The sequence below is a fragment of the Mugil cephalus genome, chromosome 2 (genome assembly GCF_022458985.1).
Source record: "Mugil cephalus isolate CIBA_MC_2020 chromosome 2, CIBA_Mcephalus_1.1, whole genome shotgun sequence".
Lineage (NCBI taxonomy): Eukaryota > Metazoa > Chordata > Actinopteri > Mugiliformes > Mugilidae > Mugil > Mugil cephalus.
In genome coordinates this window covers 30039972-30062527 of record NC_061771.1, presented here as the reverse complement: position 1 = coordinate 30062527, position 22556 = coordinate 30039972, and the positions used below count along the sequence as shown (strand labels likewise).

General features: G+C 41.5%; 2 protein-coding genes, 2 long non-coding RNA genes and 1 pseudogene across 5 annotated transcripts in view; 3 read left to right on the top strand and 2 right to left on the bottom strand.

Annotated features, from left to right (window-relative positions):
* LOC125003611 (B-cell receptor CD22-like) overlaps positions 1-22556 on the bottom strand; it is a 66756-nt gene that overhangs the window by 2953 nt on the left and 41247 nt on the right.
* Positions 3269-5827, top strand: LOC125001971 (annotated as a pseudogene).
* Positions 11525-12345, bottom strand: LOC125002747. Its single transcript, XR_007111822.1, has 3 exons — positions 12062-12345; positions 11899-11959; positions 11525-11558 (listed from the first exon to the last, which is right to left on the bottom strand). It is a non-coding gene; the product is annotated as an uncharacterized LOC125002747 (long non-coding RNA).
* Positions 13578-15034, top strand: LOC125002824. The gene is made up of 3 exons (XR_007111836.1): positions 13578-13683; positions 14094-14198; positions 14739-15034. It is a non-coding gene; the product is annotated as an uncharacterized LOC125002824 (long non-coding RNA).
* On the top strand, positions 19363-21969 carry LOC125001886 (E3 ubiquitin/ISG15 ligase TRIM25-like). 2 transcript variants are annotated; one of them, XM_047577270.1, is made up of 3 exons: positions 19363-19461; positions 19842-20916; positions 21140-21362. In XM_047577270.1, exons 2-3 carry the CDS (start codon positions 20000-20002, stop codon positions 21216-21218), a joined length of 996 nt encoding a protein of 331 aa, XP_047433226.1. In that variant the 5' UTR covers positions 19363-19461; positions 19842-19999; the 3' UTR covers positions 21219-21362. The 2 variants fall into 2 exon arrangements, with proteins under 2 accessions (XP_047433226.1, XP_047433225.1); XM_047577269.1 differs by having other exon boundaries at positions 19379-19461; positions 19842-21969.

Below are 22556 nucleotides of genomic sequence, written 5' to 3'. Positions count from 1 at the left end.
TTAGTGATTCCAGAGTGGATCTTCCTGTCTCTGGTTCAAGGACCTGAACACGACCTGAATACTGGGAGTCTTTACTCAGGTCCTCAGGCTGTGAGGGATTCATCCACTGACGACTACGATCAGGACTGAACCAGAACTTTGACACAACATCATAATAATAATAATAATAATGACTGTATGTGGAGGAAATGTCCACTGATGAACCTTTGATGGCTCGGATGCCTCTGTCAGTGTAACTTGTGAAGGAGGATATTTTCCTCTCCTTCAGCCCAGGACCTTTATACCGTTTGGAAAGGGTAGTTCACCTACGCACAAATCACGCGACAGTTTCTCATGTTTTGCATATTTATTTGGTACACAGAGAATAGATATTGATTTCAGCGCTGAGGCTTTGGTCAGTTCACCTTAGGGGTAAAAAGAACCAAAAGCCCCACTTCAGGGACGTACAGTGACCTTATTATACCTAGACTCTGCCCATAAGACAATGGGGAGGAGTACTGCCTCTCATGTGTCAGTGAGTTTCTATGTGTAGCCAATTAGCTTCATCTGGTCTCCAGCAAGTGAGATATCAGGGTGTGATGTGTCCTAGTCTGTGAGCAAGCTGTAGCAAAGCAATAGACAACGATTGTTATGGTGAGATAGCGTAGAAAACTTGAAGTAACTTCCTGATTCTTCCCAAGGTGATACACAGGCTGAAGGCCTTATTAACCCCTTTAAAACCCAACAACAATAAGATTTTTTTTCAGTACCTGCATTGCCCAATAAATTCATTTATTTATTCAGTGAAAATAAAACCACACATAAATGTAAAAACAATGAGAAAATAAAATGTATCCCTATTAATGACCTTTTACTTTTAACCTGTGATATCAGCCAGTGCAGTGGAGTTTGTTTCTGTAAATAGACTGAGAGCAGAACTGCACCACCCCAACCAAAGTCTGCACAACAACAAAGTCTGATTGATTACAGTCTCCTTTTATGAGGACAGGCTCGGGGTGCACCCTCGTTCTCCTAAAGTCCACCACCATCTCCTTGGTCTTGGTGGTGTTGAGGAGCAGGTGGTTGGAGTCGCACCATGTCACAAAGTCCTCGATCAGTTCTCTGTACTCCTCCTGTTCACCCTTGATACAACTGATGATAGCCGTGTCGTCTGCAAACGTTTGTACATGGCAGAGCTCTGAGATGTACCTAAAGTCTGATGTGTACAGGGTGAACAGGACCGGAGAAAGCACAGATTGTTGTGGTGCTCCTGTGCTGCCGACCATAGTGTCAGATCTGCAGTCCCCCAGTCGCACATACTGAGGTCTGTCTGTCAGGTAGTCTGTGATCCAAGTCACCAGGTGTGATTCCACTCCCATCTCTGTCAGTTTGTCCTTGAGGACCAGAGGCTGGACGGTGTTGAAGGCACTGAAGGAAATCCAAAAAGGGAATCTTCACAGCACCAATTCCTCGGTCCAGGTGAGAGAGGGACCGGTGAGATTTTCTTGAAAGTTTTAATCACTGAAATTTATTTTAAATCAATAGAAAAGTTTACATTTAATGCACAAACTAAAAGTTTAAACTTACAAATAAGACTCTTGAATAATTTAAAGAGTTGACAGACTGACACCGTCGTCTTATAACAACAGAATGGCTGGATTTACGACTTCATCATAAATCGTTCTCGGCAATAAAATGGAATCAATAATTAACAGTGTGATCAAAAACAAGTCCTGATCAGTGTCAATCATTAATTTGTGTTTACCTCAGACAATCACAAATGTATTTATTTGCACAGTGTCCACTTCATTAGGTACACCAGAACCATTTTTTTCCATTCATGAACACCTCTGCATTAAACCAGATTGGTGTGTCTTTATTAACAGGTTATGTACCTCAGTCTTTAAAGATTGCTGTTATTGAAAATGAACTGAAGACCAATATCGGTCCTTCCTTTTGTGACCATTTAAGCAGTAAATGGTTTGAAGAGTTTCAGGTTTTAGAGTTGACCATGGAACACAAACAGATCCAGTTAAATGCACTAACAATCTCCTCATGGCTTTAGACAATGGACTTGTCTCTGTCCTCGTCCTGTTAGATGCTGCATTTGACTCTGTTGATCACGATGTTTTACTACAGAGACTTGACCTCGGCAGGGTGGTTTGGCTCAGCCTTAGAGATAGGGCAAAGCGCTCGGTCACACGGGAGGAGCTCAGAGTAGAACCGCTGCTCCTCCACGTCGACAGGAGTCAGTTGAGGTGGTTTGGGCATCTGGTGAGGATGCCTCCCAGACGCCTCCCATTAGAGGGGTTCTGGGCAGGTCCCCCCTGGAAGGAGGCCCAGGACATGATAGAAGGATTATATCTCCTGTCTGACCTGGGAGTTCCTCCAGAGGTTCATTTATGGTTCGCAGATTTAGAGTTATGAAGGTAGGTTGGGTTCAGGTTCAAAGTTTAGCAACGGCTGCTTTATACTATGATAACAGGTCATAAAACTGGTTTAATGATCCAGATTGGTTACATTACTTTATTATTCGACCACCAAAACAAGATAAACTGTCTTTAGAAGAAAATGAAATGCAACCTATGGTTTTAGTTCCATAGTTACAGCCTCATATAGGTGGATTCTAAAAATACCCTTTATTTACCCCCAAACAATCAAAAAGGATGTTGAGCAAAAAAAGAGAAAAGAATAATGGATGATGTACAGTTCAATTCAATGGTTTACGAAACCACAACTGCATTATTAGAAAACACATTTATTTTGTTTGTTTATTTTTTATTTTTGTGTATTTTGTGAGCCTGGGCCTGAGAAAGACCCCAAAGTGTTTCATATCTGGTGTGGTCCAGGCCAGGTAAGCATGAAGCCCAAGAGAGATGGGGGAGCTGGATTTAAATGTGAAGGCGTTGGCAAAAAGGAGAAGAACTGAGTGAAAACTGGACGTCCAAGCTGAGGCATCTGGTATTAACTCCAACCTGCACTAAAGACTTTTATCTAAAGTGTCATGATGTTCAGACTTTGGTCTGAGTTGATTTGATTTGTTTGCTGTGGCTCAGTTGTTCATTTAAAGCTTTGATTAAAATGTTAAACAATAGAAATAAAATAAACAGTGGAAGATGAAATTACATTTCAACACACAAGTCATTCATAATTGTTGAATTAGAACAAAATAAAAGACTTCCCTTCACTACTGCCGACCAGGAAATAAACACAGTCCCTCCTTCTTTGTCACGTGTTTAGTTTTATGATGCAACTGTTGATCCAGGTTCAAATCTGCAGCTACTTCCTACTCTGAAACATTTTTTCTTTTCCTGCTGTGAAGTGAAGCAGTTCCTCTGTGCAGCTACAAACAAGTAAGTAGGCTCTGACCGTTTGTATTCACTGTAGATTATTTACCTGACTGATGGTAGGTCATTCATTCAGATCAGGAAATCAGATCAAATCAAGAGTTTTAACATTGGCTCCTTTAAACGTTCAACGTTAACGTGGAAAATCTCTTCCAGGACTCTTGGTTGTTCAGCACTAGTTAATAAATGTCAGGATAATAAGAGCAATGTGTGTGTAACTGTAACACGTCTGTGGCGTCTATGACCATGAATGATGTGGATTTTATTGTGATTAGTTTTGTCGTCTGCTCCTCTTCCTGGAACAAGTCAGAGTCTGATAACTCCTCCCTCTTCCTGGAGCAGCTCCACTCATATTTCCTCATGTCTCCTTGTTCCCTCCCCTTTAGATCTCTACATTGAAGATGGGTGTAAGCAGCATGTGGTGAAGTGTGAGAGCTGACAGGCTCCATTCACTGTACAATCACATGTTGTTCAGATCAGAGCTCAGACTAGTTTCACTTCTAGCAAACAGAAACTCACACAGTCGTCGACACTGAGAGGTGAAATGGAGCAGAAAGGAGTTCAGCTGGACAGAGAAACCTTCTCTTGTTCCATCTGTCTGGATCTACTGAAGGATCCTGTGTCTATTCCCTGTGGACACAGCTACTGCATGAACTGTATTAAAAGCCACTGGGATGATGAAGACCAGAAGGGAATCTACAGCTGCCCTCAGTGCAGGAAGACTTTCATACCGAGGCCTGTCCTGGAGAAAAACACCATGTTAGCAGAGTTAGTGGAGCAGCTGAAGAAGACTGGACTCCAAGCTGCTCCAGCTGATCACTGCTATGCTGGACCTGAAGATGTGGCCTGTGACTTCTGCACTGGGAGGAAGCTGAAAGCCTTCAAGTCCTGTATAAACTGTCTGGCCTCTTACTGTGAGAAACACCTCCAACTTCACTATGATGCAGCTCCATTCAAGAAACACAAGCTGGTGGAGCCCTCCAAGAAGCTCCAGGAGAACATCTGCTCTCGTCATGATGAGGTGATGAAGATGTTCTGTCGTACTGATCAGCAGAGTATCTGTTATCTCTGCTCTGTGGATGAACATAAAGGCCACGACACAGTCTCAGCTGCAGCAGAAAGGACTGAGAAGCAGAAGGAGGTGGAGGTGATGCTAGAAAACATCGAGCACACGATCCAGGAGAGACGCAAAGACGTGGAGCTGCTTAGACAGGAGCTGAAGGCCATGGCTCACTCTGCTGATAAAACAGTGGAGGACAGTCGGGAGATCTTCACTGAGATGATCCGTCTCCTCCAGAAAAGAAGCTCTGATGTGGAGCAGCTGGTCAGATCCCAGCAGGAAACTGAAGAGAGTCGAGTCAAAGATGTTGAGGAGAAGCTGGAGCAGCAGATCACTGAGCTGGAGAGGAAAGGCTCCGAGCTGAAGCAGCTCTTAAAACACAGAGGATCACAACCAGTTTCTACACAACTACCCCTCACTGCCACCACCCAGTGAGTCTACACACTCATCCAGCATCAAGATTCGTCCTCTGAGGAACTTTGATGGCGTGAAAGCAGCTGTGACAGAGACCAGAGAGAAACTACAGGACATTCTGAGAGAGACATGGACAAACATCTCAGTGACAGTGACTGAAGTGGATGTTTTACTGCCACAACCAGAGCCAAAGACCAGAGATGAATTCTGGAAATATTCATGTGAAATCACACTGGATCCAAACACAACAAACACATATCTGTTATTGTCTGAGGGGAACAGAAAAGTAACATTAATGGATCAACCTCGGTCTTATTCTCATCATCCAGACAGATTCACTGATTATTGGTGGCAGGTCCTGAGTAGAGAGAGTCTGACTGGACGTTGTTACTGGGAGGTGGAGAGGAGAGGAGGAGGAGTTAATGTAGCAGTCGCATACAAGAATATCAGCAGAGCATCTTCATTTGGATACAATGACAAATCTTGGTCATTACGTTGTTTAACAAACGGTTACACATTTTTCCACAACAACGTCCAAACTCCCGTCTCAGGTCCTGGTTCCTCCAGAGTAGGAGTGTACCTGGATCACAGAGCAGGTCTTCTGTCTTTCTACAGCGTCTCTGAAACCATGACTCTCCTCCACAGAGTCCAGACCACATTCACTCAGCCTCTCTATGCTGGACTTGGATTCTGGTCATTTAATGTTGGATCCACTGCTGAGTTGATGAAAGTGAAATAGACAGAAGTCTCTTCAGGGATAGTTGGTTAAAATGTGTCTTCTAGTCTCCAGGTGGTTTGGTCTCCATGGTTGTAGCTGAGAGCTCATTGTTGTGTCATGTCTTCACTGCTCAGAGATCAGCTGTCAGTCACACTTTGTGGGCGGTACTTTGTGGTCTCCTGGTTTGTTGTTTGCTTGATGTTGGACTTTGTTTGGGTGGCGCTCCTTCCTGTGTCTGTTTAGCCACGGAGGCTCTCACTGCTCACCATGACTTTGATTCACATAAACTGACATTTGTCCACATGAGAATCTGAACTTGTCTGTGCTCTGAACGTCTCATCAACATTTGTGTTGATGTGTTTGTATGTTGTTGTTCCTCTTCCGCTGCATGGGCCTCAACAGAGAAACCAGCAGACCTTCCTTTATCACAGAGATTTAGTTCTGACTTTGGAAAGAAAGAAATCTACAATTACATTTCCACTGAGCGGTTTGGAGACCACATGTTGTTGTTGTTGTTGTTGTTGTTGAAATGGATGAAGAGACGAGCTCATGTCAACTGTAGTGATCATGATCATCATCAATCAGGACATCAGTCATTATCTGATTGTACATAGCTGATATTCTGAGTCCAACTAACTGATTGTGTGGATGAAGTGAATCTGTGCATGAAATCACTGAACAAGAGTCATTGATCAGACTTTACTGATTTAATGGGAGAACAAACTGAAGCTTCACATGATGAATAAAGCTGCTGTTTGTCACACATGAACAAATGACCGTCTCCTGTCTTTATTCCAGGATCTCAGCATTTTGCATTTTGTTCTTTTTTGTTGCATATTTGTTTTTCTTTTTCTTTTCGAATCAAATAGTCCCTTAAGTTGACAGCCTTGTGTTTTCCGTTCAACTTTCTGCCATCTCTGTCTGTCTGTGTTCTCTGAGCCCTGTTTACATGGAGGAAGATGAAGCTCTTGATGAGACAATCCAGCAGAAGAGTCTGACACAGGCCTTGTAGTGTTCAAACTTTAACGTTACATTTTCTAAGTCCTTTTAAATTGTGGTAATATTATATTTGCATACAACAATGTTGCAACATTTTCAGAATAAACCAGGTAATAATTTTACAGGTAATAAGATTTTGTTGTGAACCCAAATGTAGGAGCCATTTAATCTCACATTCAATGTTTATTTTACGTTAATAAGTGATATAAGTATTTATGTTTTCACTATTTAGTTGAATGGTATTTGTAGTGGTGGCCCCTAGATGGCGATAACATTTCTACCTGCACAGGAAATAAGAGGTCAGAGGTCACAGGTGAGGGGGGGTGGAGTTAAATGCCACAGGTGTGCATTGATTGAGGGAGAAGACACATGGATGATGTTAGCAATCGACTGTTAGCTTTAATCTGATAGCATTCGTGAATAAGCATCTGTGTTAGCATTCGTGTATTAGTGTCCGTGTTAGCATCCATATTAACATACTTCCGTGTTAGCATCCACCTGTTAGCCTTCGTCTGTGAACAGTCTGTGTTAGTATTCATCTTTCAGCATTGCACTGTTAGCCTTCATATGATAGCATTCGTGTATTAGCGTCCGTATTAGCATTGATTTGTGTTAGCATCTGTATTAGCATGGATCCATGTTAGCATCCGTATTGGAATTCATCTGTTAGCATCCGTATTAGCATTCGTCTGTTAGCATCCGTATTAGCATTCGTCTGTTAGCAATCATGTTAGCATTCAACTGATTTGTATGTTCATTATTTCATCTGTTAGCATTCGTGTTGCTGTTCGTGTGCTCAGATCTCTTAAAATCAAGTTAAATAAATACCAGGAGGTGTGGGTGGTTTCTGCAATAAGACAATCAGACAAAGCACCACCAAAGGCAGAATTTTATTTCATTTTTCTACCACATTCAGCCCTTTTAGATGGTTTCAACGTAGCTTTTCACACACAACGTCTTGGCTGGGACAGCTAGCGATGGGATGTAGTCAGTAACCTGCCTGATTTCACATGGACACGTCAGAAAACAGACTCGATACCAACACGAAGCGATGGCTGTGTAATGGCACTGTCATTTCTAGAGGAGGCTGACACCTGAAGTTAGAAGGTTCATCTTCTTCTCAAAGTAAGGTGTGCTCATACAGGACCAAGCATGTTTGGAGCAGGTTAGTCAAACTCTGCTGTGTCCAGCTCTCTCTGCTACAAAGTAAAAAGCACCAAGAATCCTTAAATTAGAGGTCTGTGTGTTTATTCCAAGTCAAGTGTTGTGTTCTTCATTCATGCTGTTAAACTGGTGCACTGGTAAACAAGAGATGATAAATGATGGTAGATCATAGACGAGTCTGTTGAGGATCATTTGAAGTTACACGGCCCAACATTCTGCTCCGAATGGACTTTTCTAACGTTTCTTCCTCCACATCAGGTGAATCAGAGTTTACAGTACATCTAACTCTGCAGTGGACCTGAGGAAAGGACGCAACATGTTGACAACAAGACTCTCTGCTGCTTTGATGTATTTAAAATACATGGTGCCCACATATTTTATATCTAAGTATTTTTCACTGCAGTGATTCTGAGCGAGTATCTTGAGTCCAGTAGTGATAGTACATCTCAGAGTCCTTCAGCATCTTCAGACTTGTGTGTGTTGCAGTGAAATCTGTCTCATGTTACTCCATGGTTGCTCTAATAAACCACTTATTGTGATGAACGCAGTATTTCCTCACCCAGTCAGCTCAGCACGTCCGTCCAAACATGGACAAACTCACCCCTGATTCCTCCTCCCACACCCACAACCTTGGATTCATCCTTGACACTGGCCTCACCCTCCAATCAAACAGGTCACTACAACAGCCTTCCTCCCCCTCAGAAACATCCCCCGTCTCCGTCCATCTCTCTCCTCCACCGCAGCTCAAACACTCATCCACTCTTTCATGGCCTCCAGACCGGACTACTCCACGTGTTGTGCGTTCAGAGATGGTGTTGTGCGTTCCTTGGTTCTAACAGTTTACCATGTTGGCCCCTTGGAATACACAACATCTTTCATTGCATTGATGACGCTTTGAGCACTTGTGGAACTCACTTTCACTGCCTTTCTGTTTGCTGCCTCATATTTAGTTTAAATATGGAGAGCCTTGTGTGGAGCATCGCTTCAAGACTTCTGAACCCAGTCGACCATGTTGGCCCCTTGGAATATGGACTGTTCATTCACTAGTACTGGACTGAAATAATGCAGCTCACATGCATCGCCTTCATCTATGTTTTTGGCATTTTATTTTTTTTTTTAATAACAAGTGTTCGTACATGTTGCAGGTCAGAAGTGTTTTTGCTCCACACTCTTTGATAACAAGTGTTGTCCTTGTAAAGGGAACATGTTTGGTTTCACTAGGAAGCTGGTTTAAGGTCAGACAGTACTTTGTTCTAATGACTGAACTGTGTTTATTTGTGCGTTTTTGTACATGTGTACGTACCTACATGACACTGACAAGTGGATTTTTCATTGTATTTTCTAGTTTTATAGAACTAGTTTTTATTCTTCAACAAAATACAGTTTTTCTTGTTGCTGAAAGTAGAGATGGGACGTTCCACACTGAGGCTCTGGAGCCTGTTTCACTCTATTGAAGCAGATTGGTTGGAAACGCTGTGTCGAGGCTTGTGTCACATCTCTGTGATCACGTGACCGATGACGTTTGAAGCTTCGTACGTCACAAAGAAACACCGGAAACTTTGGAGCCCCTTCATTCATTAAAAGGAGACGCAAAATGCTCAGTGTTCCTCTCTGCTTCATAGTGTTATGAGAGAAATAGTGGAGGATTATACCATTGAGGAGATCTTGTTCATAAATAACAAGTGTTGCACAACGACAAACATACATCCCACAAGCACAATTCTCTCATGCACATATTCACTTTATTTCCACACTGCCATAAGGAAGTCCTTCAGAAACATTCATAGAAATAAAAGTATCTCTACAGTGTTTAATTTGAATCTTTTTACACCATGTGTTACATTAAAACCACTTTCTCTTAATAACAACCAGGAAATGTATATCATCCAAATCCAGAGATGTCCTTATTATCATCACCATTGAAAGTTGTTTCCAGTGAAACTTCCAGTCTTGTCTCCAAAACACTGATGTTGAAAAACTTGTCATCTCACTTCACAGCAAAAATAAATCACATTTAAATCAAGTTTCTAGTAACAAGTCACATTTCAAACTGTTGACACAGCTGCTTAAGAGCGACTTGACTGATGTGTGGATGGTTTGGAAGTTGGTGGCTGCTATAAACGCAGCTGGCCACTAGATGTCACTGGAAGCTTCAATCTATTTTGGGTAGAATCAGGAAGAAGCCCCAGAAGCTTCATGAGGCTTCATCCACCCATCTCTAGTTGAAAACAATGTTGTTCTCCATGGCCTCATTTATTTAGAGAACTTCATGTTAGTAATTGTGGTCGTTGGTTTGGCTGCATTCATTTATTTTAGTGGATTCATGTACAGAAATAGTTTAATCTTATGTAGGATGGACACACAAAGTATGCAGGAGTTTTATATCTTAACGTGTGAGACGCACTTTAACAATTTAAGCTGATGTAACAAAATACTGCAAATACTTTATATCAAAAACACATGTTAACTTCATAAATAACTAAATAAATAAAATAGTCATGTTGATTTGCATAGGGTAACTGAACATACTATACATGAAGAAGTCATGTTGGTTTAACATTGATAAGTTTCATGAACATTAATGAAGGAAACAGTTTAAATCTATTTTATGTTATTTGGACAAATAAGAAGTGAGTAAACTAAACACAAATAATTCATGGTCAACATAACTTTAATATGTGCAACTGATGTACATATTTTTCTTCTTGTAAATTGAACAGAGGTTTTTTCAGTGTGGGTTTATTGTACCTCAGGCTTCACTCTGGATGATGTTCCTCAACGTGTTATAAACCTTGAGTTTGGTTCTCACACACTAACCACATATGAATCCCACACATTCAAGTGTCAGTGTTCATAGTCGGATCATTGTCTTGTCCTCAGTCGTCCTCTTTGATCACTGCCTTTCTTCTTCTCTTTCTCTTTTCTTTCATAAATCTTTTTTTAATGTCCATGCATCAGTTGCACATTCGTCTCCTGCTCAGAAGGCAGTGAGGTTCTGTCAGGGAGATAGTTATGGCTGTCATGGTTTCCTGTCATGACCTTTCTGGTCCAGGATGTGTTTAAAGCAGCACTTGTCACCGTAGACACAGCGTGTGGTCCTCCAGTAAACACACTCCTCTCCATTTATAGACACCTCCCATCTGGACACAGTCCAACAAGAAGCTCCTGCATGGCTTCCCCACACAGGACAGTAAATTACAGCAGTGCATACGGGCAAATTTAATAGAAATGTTTCATTTCTGAAGCTTAAAATGTTATTTCATATGCTACCTTTGCTATAAAAGAGCTAAATAACCCTGTTATGTGTAGGTACAGTAGTTGAACAGAAATGATTGTAGACAGTATAGTAGCACATTGTCCATTTTAAGACAAACTGGACAAACTTCATGGAAACTTCAGATGGAGACACAGGTTTGTGTTGTGTTCATTCTCTGTGTTTGTTGTTCACTGTGCTGTACAGCACAGACACATCCTCTTCAGCTTCACCTCTTATTCTGAAATGGGTAAACATACGTTTAAAATACTTACAGCAATAAAACCACAACAATAAGGCAGTTTAATGAGAACAGATTTAACATGGTTACCTCCATCCACCAGTCAAGTTACACATCATACATGTAGTGCAGACTTTGAGGGAATTTAATAAAAAGGTAAAAGACTCACCCTGAAGCAGTTAACTGGATAGCTGTGTACACTACATCATCTCCCTCCTTCTCTGTCTTCTTCTTCTGTTTGTTGTGTTGAGCTAGCGTGATGTTGGAGTAGAGAGGATCTTCTTGGTTCTTAGAGACACTTACGGTGGCGTAGCAAACTTCATCCTGCTGCTCTGCTCCATCCTTCATCCTGCAGCGTTGTCGTTTTCTGGACCCACACTTGACTAAAGGGCAAATATTTCATAAGTAAGAGAACTTTAACTAGTTAGAAAATGGACAATAACTGCAACACACAAGATAACAGTATAGTATAAAAGTTGAACGACTAAAGATGGACATCTGCCTCAGCCACCCAACCTTTATAAACAAAAAACTTGTTGATTTATCCTGTTAATGTCCCTCTCTCATTTATGACAGAGAATAAGTGACTGATGTGAACACATGGCTCTAGGTTCATCAAATGAAAACCAATCAGGATGAAAAAAGAGTGGGGGGCAGGAACACAAGTTTCCAACAAGTTTCTCTCATTTGTTTTCAGACTAAAGTGGAACTCTTTGTCCTTACCTCTGCTTTGTTGTTTGATCTTTGTCTGGACCCTGAGGTTTGTTTCCAGGATCTCTTTCTTCTGCAGAGAAGCAGAATGAACAAACAGAAGGATCCTAAGAAATCACTAAACAACTGAGTTTGAGATGCATTATTGATGAACCAGTGAAAATGAACTGCTCACCTAATCAGCAGGAAGACAGACAGGAAAATGATGACCAGGACGAAGACTTGGATGAAGGACTATCAAACGTCTGCAACACACTAAATACAAAACTAAGTGTATTAACATTTCTAACCTGGCTTCCTCTGGCGTTCATGAATTTTAAAGATGACAATATAATACGGTGTGTAATACCTGAGAGGACGACAACCAGTCCAGAGGAAAGAAGCTAAATGAGCTAAACGTGTTAACACACATGAAATCAAAACACATGACATCACTTCAGTGAAGATCCATGATGATACATCTCAGGATGCAGACTTGACATGACTCGCTGACCTTTAACCCCATCAGTTCACAGAAGTATCCCATCGGCCAATCAGGAGCCAGCTGAATGGACATGTCAGCATCTGTGAGGGCAGACAAGTCCTGGTCCAGAAACAAGTTTCCATAGAACCTGTCAGACACAAACACAAACAGAGAGGGAAGAAATTAATGTGATGAGAGAACAAGGACACAGTTCAACTGTGTTTGTGTCACAGATCACAGATCAGCTGTACTGTGGTCGTTGTGATCACAGGAGATGTCTTCTGTAAATATGTCACTGTCTGGCTGTACTGGCCTCCATTAAACAGCCCTGCACTGGAGAACACACACAGGTACGTCTCAAAAAATTAGAATATCATGCAAAAGTGCAATATTCAAAACACCTGGAAAGGTTTCCTGAGCCTTTAAATGTTCTCTCAGTCTGGGTCAGTAGGCCACACAATCACAGGGAAGACTAATGACTGGACAGATGTCCAGAAGGCAGAGGTCACTGACACCCTCCACAAGGAGATAAAGCCACAAACAGTCATTGCTAAAGATGCCAGTAGTGCTGTATCCAAGCTGTATCCAAGCGTATTCATAGAAGGTTAAGTGGAAGGAAAATAGTGGTGCAGCTAGGACGGCCTTTCTCCACTGGTTCTAATTTCCTGCTATAATGTGAAGGAAAAACTTCATTATTATATCATGTTAAACAGGTCTCTTTGACCTAGTCTTGTTTGTGTTCCTTCCATAGACAAAACAGGGTCTACAAGGTCAGCTGGACAGACCGACGGCCGCTACAGATGGTGGTAGCCAGTGGTTGACCTCCCACCTACATTCTCATCTTATATTCCTCCTGGCATGAGGGTAGTAGTACTTCAAATACCACAACAGGACTAAGGTCCCATGAGGTATTAATGGGTCGGCCTATGTCCACAGGAGCAAGTCCACCTTTGACCCCACACAAAGTGGCTCTGATGTGGACCGATGATTATATGACTGAGTGTGTGAAATGTTTGACTGAGGTCTCACCAAAGTTTCCTTCACAGGTTTCTGACAGGCTCCCGAAACCCTCTGAGGAACCAGTTCATCGATTTCAGTGTGGTGATCTTGTGGCTCGGTGGTTAGCGCTGATGCCTCCACCCAGCGGCTTGTCAGTCACATGGGACCTCACATGTCAGGGAAACCAGACTCTCCCTCAAACGTTCTTGTCTTTGAGGCTCAACATCTCCTTCATTATGTAACAACTGTGAAAAGGAAGTGAATGTGACCAATGGCATCATAAGGACTGCAGGGAAAACGCTGACTCAGTGTTTGACGTGAGAAGTTTGTTGAAGGTTTGTGAATGGGATTCTAACCCAATGACCCTCAGTGGTTTTATACTTTGCTACTTACACATTGGCTCCAGTTCAGAGTCGGTGGCTACGTCCATCTTTTATTAAGCCTGTGTGAGAAACACTGAATGTAAATATAGCTTCTGTTCTTTTAAAAATCTATGAAACTCAGCAGGGCGCCTTTAAGAAATGACTTCAGTAACGACTAAATGTCTATTTATGTGTGAACACACAAACAAAATAAAATGTGTTAGACTGAGTCTTAGTCTCAGACACATTCATGCAGTTTAGATTGAGTGTGGAGCATCTGATGATGCCAACGTCAGCTGACATGATTCAGATGAGATTTTCTAACTGAGGAACATTGTGTAATGTCTGTGTCTATGATCCTCGTGTGTTTTGTGGCCTTTAAGTGACCGCTGCAATACTGTGGTCATCGTCCTGGGAGACTGCATGGGCCTGGCTCTCGTGTATCAGCTGTCGCGTGAAGAACTGATGAACCCACAGGGAGTGACAGGGTCAGTTTCTACATGACTCTTTTTAACCCTGGAGGGTCACTGTGGACATTCTGGGTTCCTCTAATTTAATCATCTCTGCATTTCCTACAGAGAAAGACTGACCCATGTTGTGATCTGTGTGTTGTTGTGTGTGTCCCTTCAGCAGTATAGATGTAGTTGATGGAGGTTGTTAACGCTGTGTCTCTGTGTTGTAAACCTTGGTAGATGTTAAGTTCATTGTAACCGGACTGAAGACTCCACCTGTTCCTGTGGAGCACGGTGAACATTTTAAAACAAAGCTAAAACAAGGACAACTGGACTTGTTAGAGTTTTCCTGAAGACTTAAATACAAGTAGCTTGTTAAGTTTTAAAAGACTGGTGGGGTGGTGGACATTTATCAGGAGCATCTCTGAGTGTCCACCTGAAACTCTCATGACTTGGGTCTGTTAACAACCAGATGATACCGAGCGTATATGAGCAGAGTGCACTAATAAAGTTAAATTAATCTAAATGAATCCTAATACCTAATGACCACATTGTACCTGATGTCTGCTCCCCCAGCCAGATCCATGTGGACATCAGTAGCCTGGGCTCCAATGAGGACACCCTCCACACCCCTGAAGAGGTCCCCTCACACCGGGACAGTGATGACGACTATTTGTAACACACACAACTCGTTTGACTCATTTGTGAGCACAGGAAACGCAGGAAGTAAATGTTAAATGGAGAAGGTGTAGGATCAAATTAGCTCAACATTTCTTCCTGCTCATTTTCAAACATGTTCAGTAAAAAATGTTCAAGTTTTATTTTCTTTGTTGTGTTTTTTTGGCATTACATGTTTGAAATAAAGCTTTCATTCATTCATTCATCCATTCATTCGTGCAGCGTTTTCATGGATTTCCACTAAGTTGCTTTAACGGATGTACGGCACTTACTGAACCTCATGTGTTGTAGTTACTGTAGTTGTTTCATCCGTGTGTGTACAAGCTGCACTCATCAATTTAAATAGAAATAAAGTGTGGAAGTCATGCGTGTCCTGTTATATCTCTTTCTCATGCATTTAAATACTTACATGTAGAAGGAGGCTGATCCTGAACAGCAGGAACTCTGCAGACGTCCTGTCTATTTAAACGCAGGATAAAGAGCAGAAAGTGAGAAAGCAGCAGGACAACAGATATTTGTTGTAGAATCCCACACAGGCTTTACACTTTGTTTTAGTCCATCCTCTAACGTTAATTTGCACCTTTTTCCAGATCAGACACAAACTGTTCTCCTTTGGCTTAGCCTCAAACATGGTCTGGTATTTTCTAGATAAAAGCTTGATCTGAAATAAATCTAAAATAAAAAAGAAACTTGCAGTTTCAGAAGATATGTGTCGTGGAGCGAAATATAAAGTTGAAAACCTTTCAGCAGCCTACCGGAATATAAAATGTCCCTGAGATGATTTCACCGTTACAGGTATAGTGATGGGTAGATGAGGCCTCGTGAAGCGTTGCGGCACGTTACTCAAACTGTGTTTGATACTGTATCGGTGCTGTGTCACTGTGTTGCTCAATACTGACACCTGCTGGATTTTAATCATCATTACAGAGACTCAACTGGTTTACTGATTCAATGACCGAGTATATACAATAACATTGTTTAAGTTATTGTATTATATTTCGTGGACTATATTATTTTATATCTTAATCTAAGCTTAAAATATCTATGATATTTTTTAAATGTACAGGGAATGTTGCTTTCTCTGGCAGCCAGGTATCTGGACCTCAATAATTGAATCTGCTGTGGTGTTGGTTATTTAAAAAACAACAAAATGGCATTTTGGTTTAAGTCATCAATTACAAATCAGTACAAGATTTGTAAGAACGTAAATGCACAAATAAGCTGATGAAACTGAATAACATGCGTGAATATGTTTTCATTATTAATAAAGCGACCAAAGATGTAAAATATATTACAGGTGTTTATTATAGGTGAAGCTGAGAGTAACAATTGAGTATTGCAATTGGTTTTATGTTGACCAGTTTTTTTTTGTTTGTTTCTTTGCTGAAATCGTAGCTCACACACAGGCGAGACACGAACAGAGAGAATGAGAGACGGGGGTTTGAGTTGTTCACTGATGTGAAATAAATTGATTAATGCACTTTTTCAACATGTGGATTCAAGTCCGAGTGAAGTCACAGTCATTGGTGTTAAAGTTCAAGTCAAGATGTAAGTCTTTTTATGTGTTGTCGAGTCTAATGTCATCAAATTAACGAGTGTTAGTTGCTATGGAAACGACGTCACGATGGCGTAACGTCACGGCAGGAGCCGAGGTTTTAAATAGAGGCTCTCTGGTGATGGCCTTCAACATCCTCTCTCATCCAGAGGACAAAGGGCCCCAATGACCACGAGGAAGGAGGGAAGCCCGGATCTCTGCAGCCGCACCGTTGACATGGAAGCTCAAGGCTCGTCTCAACACCGCTGACCAGATGCCTCGGTTCAGCTTCAATCCTCAGATATTCAAATATATACATTTGAATAAATGAAAGAAGGAGGGTTGTTCAATTTACAAGTATGCATTTTGTATATGCTACATAATTGATTTGTATTTCCCTCCAAAACATGATTCAATCTTAAAAAAAGCATCTCAATATCGAGGAATTTAAAACCTACATGTCTCCATCATTTGAAGAAGAAAGGAAAAAGTTATGTTTTATCAGGCGGGAGTTGAAAAGCCTCGGGGCGGCTCCTGGACAGAAAACGGCTGCTGAAGACCTTCAATCTCCACCATTTTCTCCCTCGCTACGATATATGGATTTGGGCTGCTCAGGACACATAAAGGTAATAAAAAACTTGTCAAATATGAGCCGGTGTTAGAAGCAAAGTGTTTCTAACCAAGGTTTGAAAAGGTTTGGCTTTTTATTTGCCGGTAATGTTGAGTAAATCCAAGTCAGTCTTCATGCTAACGTTTTCATTCATTCACCGCTGGTTGCTAATGCTAGCAGCCATGCCTGCCGTCCCTGAATATCTTTGCATTAGTTTATATGTCTGGTAACTTAATGTGTGCACGGCAGAGTTTGTTTGGGGAAATTCATACATCATAGGCCGAGGTTGTATTCTCTTTTAAAATTGTCATGAAAAAACTTTTCTGTGACTTTTCACGGACCATACTTTTCATAAATGTATGTCTTTGATTTGGGAAGCCGACAACTTAGTTAAACGAAACACACTCAATTTTGAGTATTTCTTCTTCTTCTTCTTTTTTTTTTTTTTTTTTGGTAGGACATGTTTGTTCTTTCCATGGAGCTGCATCTCTCGCAGCAACATGCTACCCGACTCTCACTCTTCTTTCCGATTTTGGGACGTCGCCTCCGAGATGTAGAATGTGTGTTATAGATGAGAAACAAGATATTTTAGGATCACTGACTTGTATCAGAGCAGAGATGGCTTGTGATTTTATTTATTTTATTTTTTATAAGGAAGGCAACACCAATAATACTGTCAGCTGTCGTTGTTGCTAGGCTTTCAGTGTTTTCCCATTAATGAACTCGTATGGGTCCGTCACAGTCTGTGACTAAAAATATATTATTGCGTGTGTTGTTTTTAAACAGCATGTCTGTAATGGTGATAAACGTAAAATACACCGTATTCATTATGGTTTTAATGATCGTTTTTTGTTGAAACTATTGTGTGTTTCTAATCAGTCTCTCAGGATAACACAAAATAATTTAAAGGCACCACAAACTACACCTTCTAAAATGGCTTTGATTATAATTTTTTGTCATTTTTTCAACAATAAGTTAAGTTAATAAGGTAAGTGTTACTTAGGTTTAGTATGTTGAGATGTTATCTTTCATATTTTGTATCAGCTTTAAAACATCTACCCATTGTCATTACTTTACAGTCAGCTAACATGTAAGATAATATGGTAGTGATCCTAATAAATGACTCAATACAGATGTGCAGTATTCCCTATATGGACGTTGCATGTAGTGTGATCACACTTTGATTCTTTTTGTGCATTGTACAGGCAGCAGATGAATCCCTCCTCCAGGAATCCATTGAGGATACCACTATGGGTATATATGTCTGCAAACACAGAGATGCCAATGAAAAACCAGAGGACGTTGGCATTGTCCTCGAGTCCCACATTGTGATGCAGGATTTGGACAGTGTTCCCCGAGCTGCTGCCATGTTGTTTGGCCTGATATATTCTTTGAACTTAAACTACCCTGCTGAACTGAAGTATACCTTTGAAGTGCTGCAGAAGGTGGTCATGGAACTTGAAGGCAATGCACTGTCCAAACAAAACCCAAGTCCTGAAGAACAGACTTGATGAATGAACTGGCTATCCAGGCTCTCCAGCTTCATTTCCTGTTAATTCCAGTTGTTGGACTTTTCTTTTGAGCGGGTGGGAGCCTTTTTTTTGTGCTGTGAACCTCTTTAATCACTTGCATTGTAAATTGAAGCAGTACACCAAAAAGTGTCACATAGAAGCTTAAAGAGATGCCTCACATTTAGTTTGTTCTGTTTAATATTATGGACAGATTTTTCATTTCCTCAGACACAAACACTCTGGATGTGTGTCTATGCAAAACGTAAGTTAGGGATAAAGTGCTGTAGATACTTTTTCCCCAGTTCCTTTGGTGGTTTGGGCGCTTTAGATGTATTCCTTAGTTTTTCTTACCACTGCAGCACATGTTATTCCTGCAATCCCTACAATGTTCCTCTATTGCAGTAGTTACACACGTCCTTCTATTATTTACTGTGGGTCATTTCAAGAGTTGTAGCTGTGTTCAGCTTCAGATTAAAAACATTTACAATTTTTTATTTATTTTGTTTAAATGGTATCATACTTTTAAGTACAACAAAGGTTGATTACAGCTTCAAACCTCAGATATTCAAATATATCAGTAAGAAAACAAAGAAAATCAGTTCAGTTTTTTTTAAGTGTCATGATTTTCAGACTTTGGCCTGAGTTGATTTGATTTGTTTGCTGTGGCTCAGTTGTTCATTTAAAGCATTGGTTAAAATGTTAAACAATATAAATGAAAATAAACAGTGAATGATAAAATGACATTTCAACACAGTCATTCATAATTGTTGAATTAGAACAAAATAAAAGACTTCCCTTCACTACTGCCGACCAGGAAATAAACACAGTCCCTCCTTCTTTGTCACGTGTTTAGTTTTATGATGCAACTGTTGATCGAGGTTCAAACCTGCAGCTACTTCCTGCTCTGAAACATTTTTTCTTTTCCTGCTGTGAAGTGAAGCAGTTCCTCCGTGCAGCTACAAACAAGTAAGTAGGCTCTGACCGTTTGTATTCACTGTAGATTATTTACCTGACTGATGGTAGGTCATTCATTCAGATCAGGAAATCAGATCAAATCAAGAGTTTTAACATTGGCTCCTTTAAACGTTCAACGTTAACGTGGAAAATCTCTTCCAGGACTCTTGGTTGTTCAGCACTAGTTAATAAATGTCAGGATAATAAGAGCAATGTGTGTGTAACTGTAACACGTCTGTGGCGTCTATGACCATGAATGATGTGGATTTTATTGTGATTAGTTTTGTCGTCTGCTCCTCTTCCTGGAACAAGTCAGAGTCTGATAACTCCTCCCTCTTCCTGTAGCAGCTCCACTCATATTTCCTCATGTCTCCTTGTTCCCTCGCCTTTAGATCTCTACATTGAAGATGGTTGTAAGCAGCATGTGGTGAAGTGTGAGAGCTGACAGGCTCCATTCACTGTACAATCACATGTTGTTCAGATCAGAGCTCAGACTAGTTTCACTTCTAGCAAACAGAAACTCACACAGTCGTCGACACTGAGAGGTGAAATGGAGCAGAAAGGAGTTCAGCTGGACAGAGAAACCTTCTCTTGTTCCATCTGTCTGGATCCACTGAAGGATCCTGTGACTACTTCCTGTGGACACAGCTACTGCATGAACTGTATTAAAAGCCACTGGGATGAAGAAGACCAGAAGGGAATCTACAGCTGCCCTCAGTGCAGGAAGACTTTCATACCGAGGCCTGTCCTGGAGAAAAACACCATGTTAGCAGAGTTAGTGGAGCAGCTGGAGAAGACTGGACTCCAAGCTGCTCCAGCTGATCACTGCTATGCTGGACCTGAAGATGTGGCCTGTGATGTCTGCACTGGGAGGAAGCTGAAAGCCTTCAAGTCCTGTCTAAACTGTCCGGCCTCTTACTGTGAGAAACACCTTCAACTTCACTATGATGTAGCTCCATTAAAGAAACACAAGCTGGTGGAGCCCTCCAAGAAGCTCCAGGAGAACATCTGCTCTCGTCATGATGAGGTGATGAAGATGTTCTGTCGTACTGATCAGCAGAGTATCTGTTATCTCTGCTCTGTGGATGAACATAAAGGCCACGACACAGTCTCAGCTGCAGCAGAAAGGACTGAGAAGCAGAAGGAGGTGGAGGTGATGCTAGAAAACATCCAGCAGACGATCCAGGAGAGACGCAAAGACGTGAAGCTTCTTAGACAGGAGCTGAAGGCCATGGCTCACTCTGCTGATAAAACAGTGGAGGACAGTCGGGAGATCTTCACTGAGATGATCCGTCTCCTCCAGAAAAGAAGCTCTGATGTGGAGCAGCTGGTCAGATCCCAGCTGGAAGCTGAAGAGAGTCGAGTCAAAGATGTTGAGGAGAAGCTGGAGCAGCAGACCACTGAGCTGGAGAGGAAAGGCTCCGAGCTGAAGCAGCTCTTAAACACAGAGGATCACAACCAGTTTCTACACAACTACCCCTCACTGCCACCACCCAGTGAGTCTACACACTCATCCAGCATCAAGATTCGTCCTCTGAGGAACTTTGATGGCGTGAAAGCAGCTCTGACAGAGACCAGAGAGAAACTACAGGACATTCTGAGAGAGACATGGACAAACATCTCAGTGACAGTGACTGAAGCGGATGTTTTACTGCCACAACCAGAGCCAAAGACCAGAGATGAATTCTGGAAATATTCATGTGAAATCACACTGGATCCAAACACAGCAAACACAAAGCTGTTATTATATAAGGGGAACAGAAAAGTAACAGTAATGAAACAACCTCAGTCTTATTCTGATCATCCAGACAGATTCACTGGTTGGTGGCAGGTCCTGAGTAGAGAGAGTCTGACTGGACGTTGTTACTGGGAGGTGGAGTGGAGAGGAAGAGAAGTTGATGTAGCAGTCGCATACAAGAATATCAGCAGAGCAGGGAGGTCAGATGAATGTTTGTTTGGATTCAATGACAAATCTTGGTCATTATGTTGTGACACAAACAGTTACACATTTATCCACAACAAAGTCCAAACTCCCGTCTCAGGTCCTGGTTCCTCCAGAGTAGGAGTGTACCTGGATCACAGAGCAGGTCTTCTGTCTTTCTACAGCGTCTCTGAAACCATGACTCTCCTCCACAGAGTCCAGACCACATTCACTCAGCCTCTCTATGCTGGACTCTGGTTATTTTATGATGTTGGATCCACTGCTGAGTTGATTAAAGTGAAATAGACAGAAGTCTCTTCAGGGACAGTTGGTTAAAATGTGTCTTCTAGTCTCCAGGTGGTTTGGTCTCCATGGTTGTAGCTGAGAGCTCATTGTTGTGTCATGTCTTCACTGCTCAGAGATCAGCTGTCAGTCACACTTTGTGGGCGGTACTTTGTGGTCTCCTGGTTTGTTGTTTGCTTGATGTTGGACTTTGTTTGGGTGGCGCTCCTTCCTGTGTCTGTTTAGCCACGGAGGCTCTCACTGCTCACCATGACTTTGATTCACATAAACTGACATTTGTCCACATGAGAATCTGAACTTGTCTGTGCTCTGAACGTCTCATCAACATTTGTGTTGATGTGTTTGTATGTTGTTGTTCCTCTTCCGCTGCATGGGCCTCAACAGAGAAACCAGCAGACCTTCCTTTATCACAGAGATTTAGTTCTGACTTTGGAAAGAAAGAAATCTACAATTACATTTCCACTGAGTGGTTTGGAGACCACATGTTGTTGTTGTTGTTGTTGTTGAAATGGATGAAGAGACGAGCTCATGTCAACTGTAGTGATCATGATCATCATCAATCAGGACATCAGTCATTATCTGATTGTACATAGCTGATATTCTGAGTCCAACTAACTGATTGTGTGGATGAAGTGAATCTGTGCATGAAATCACTGAACAAAAGTCATTGATCAGACTTTACTGATTTAATGGGAGAACAAACTGAAGCTTCACATGATGAATAAAGCTGCTGTTTGTCACACATGAACAAATGACCGTCTCCTGTCTTTATTCCAGGATCTCAGCATTTTGCATTTGGTTCTTTTTTATTGCATTTTCTTTCTTTTTGTTTTCGAATCAAATAGTCCCTTAAGTTGACAGCCTTGTGTTTTCTGTTCAACTT

What these genes read in the sequence shown, in the direction of transcription:
- LOC125001886 (XM_047577269.1), top strand. Translation starts at nt 20,000, where the DNA reads ATGGAGCAGAAAGGAGTTCAGCTGGACAGAGAAACCTTCTCTTGTTCC.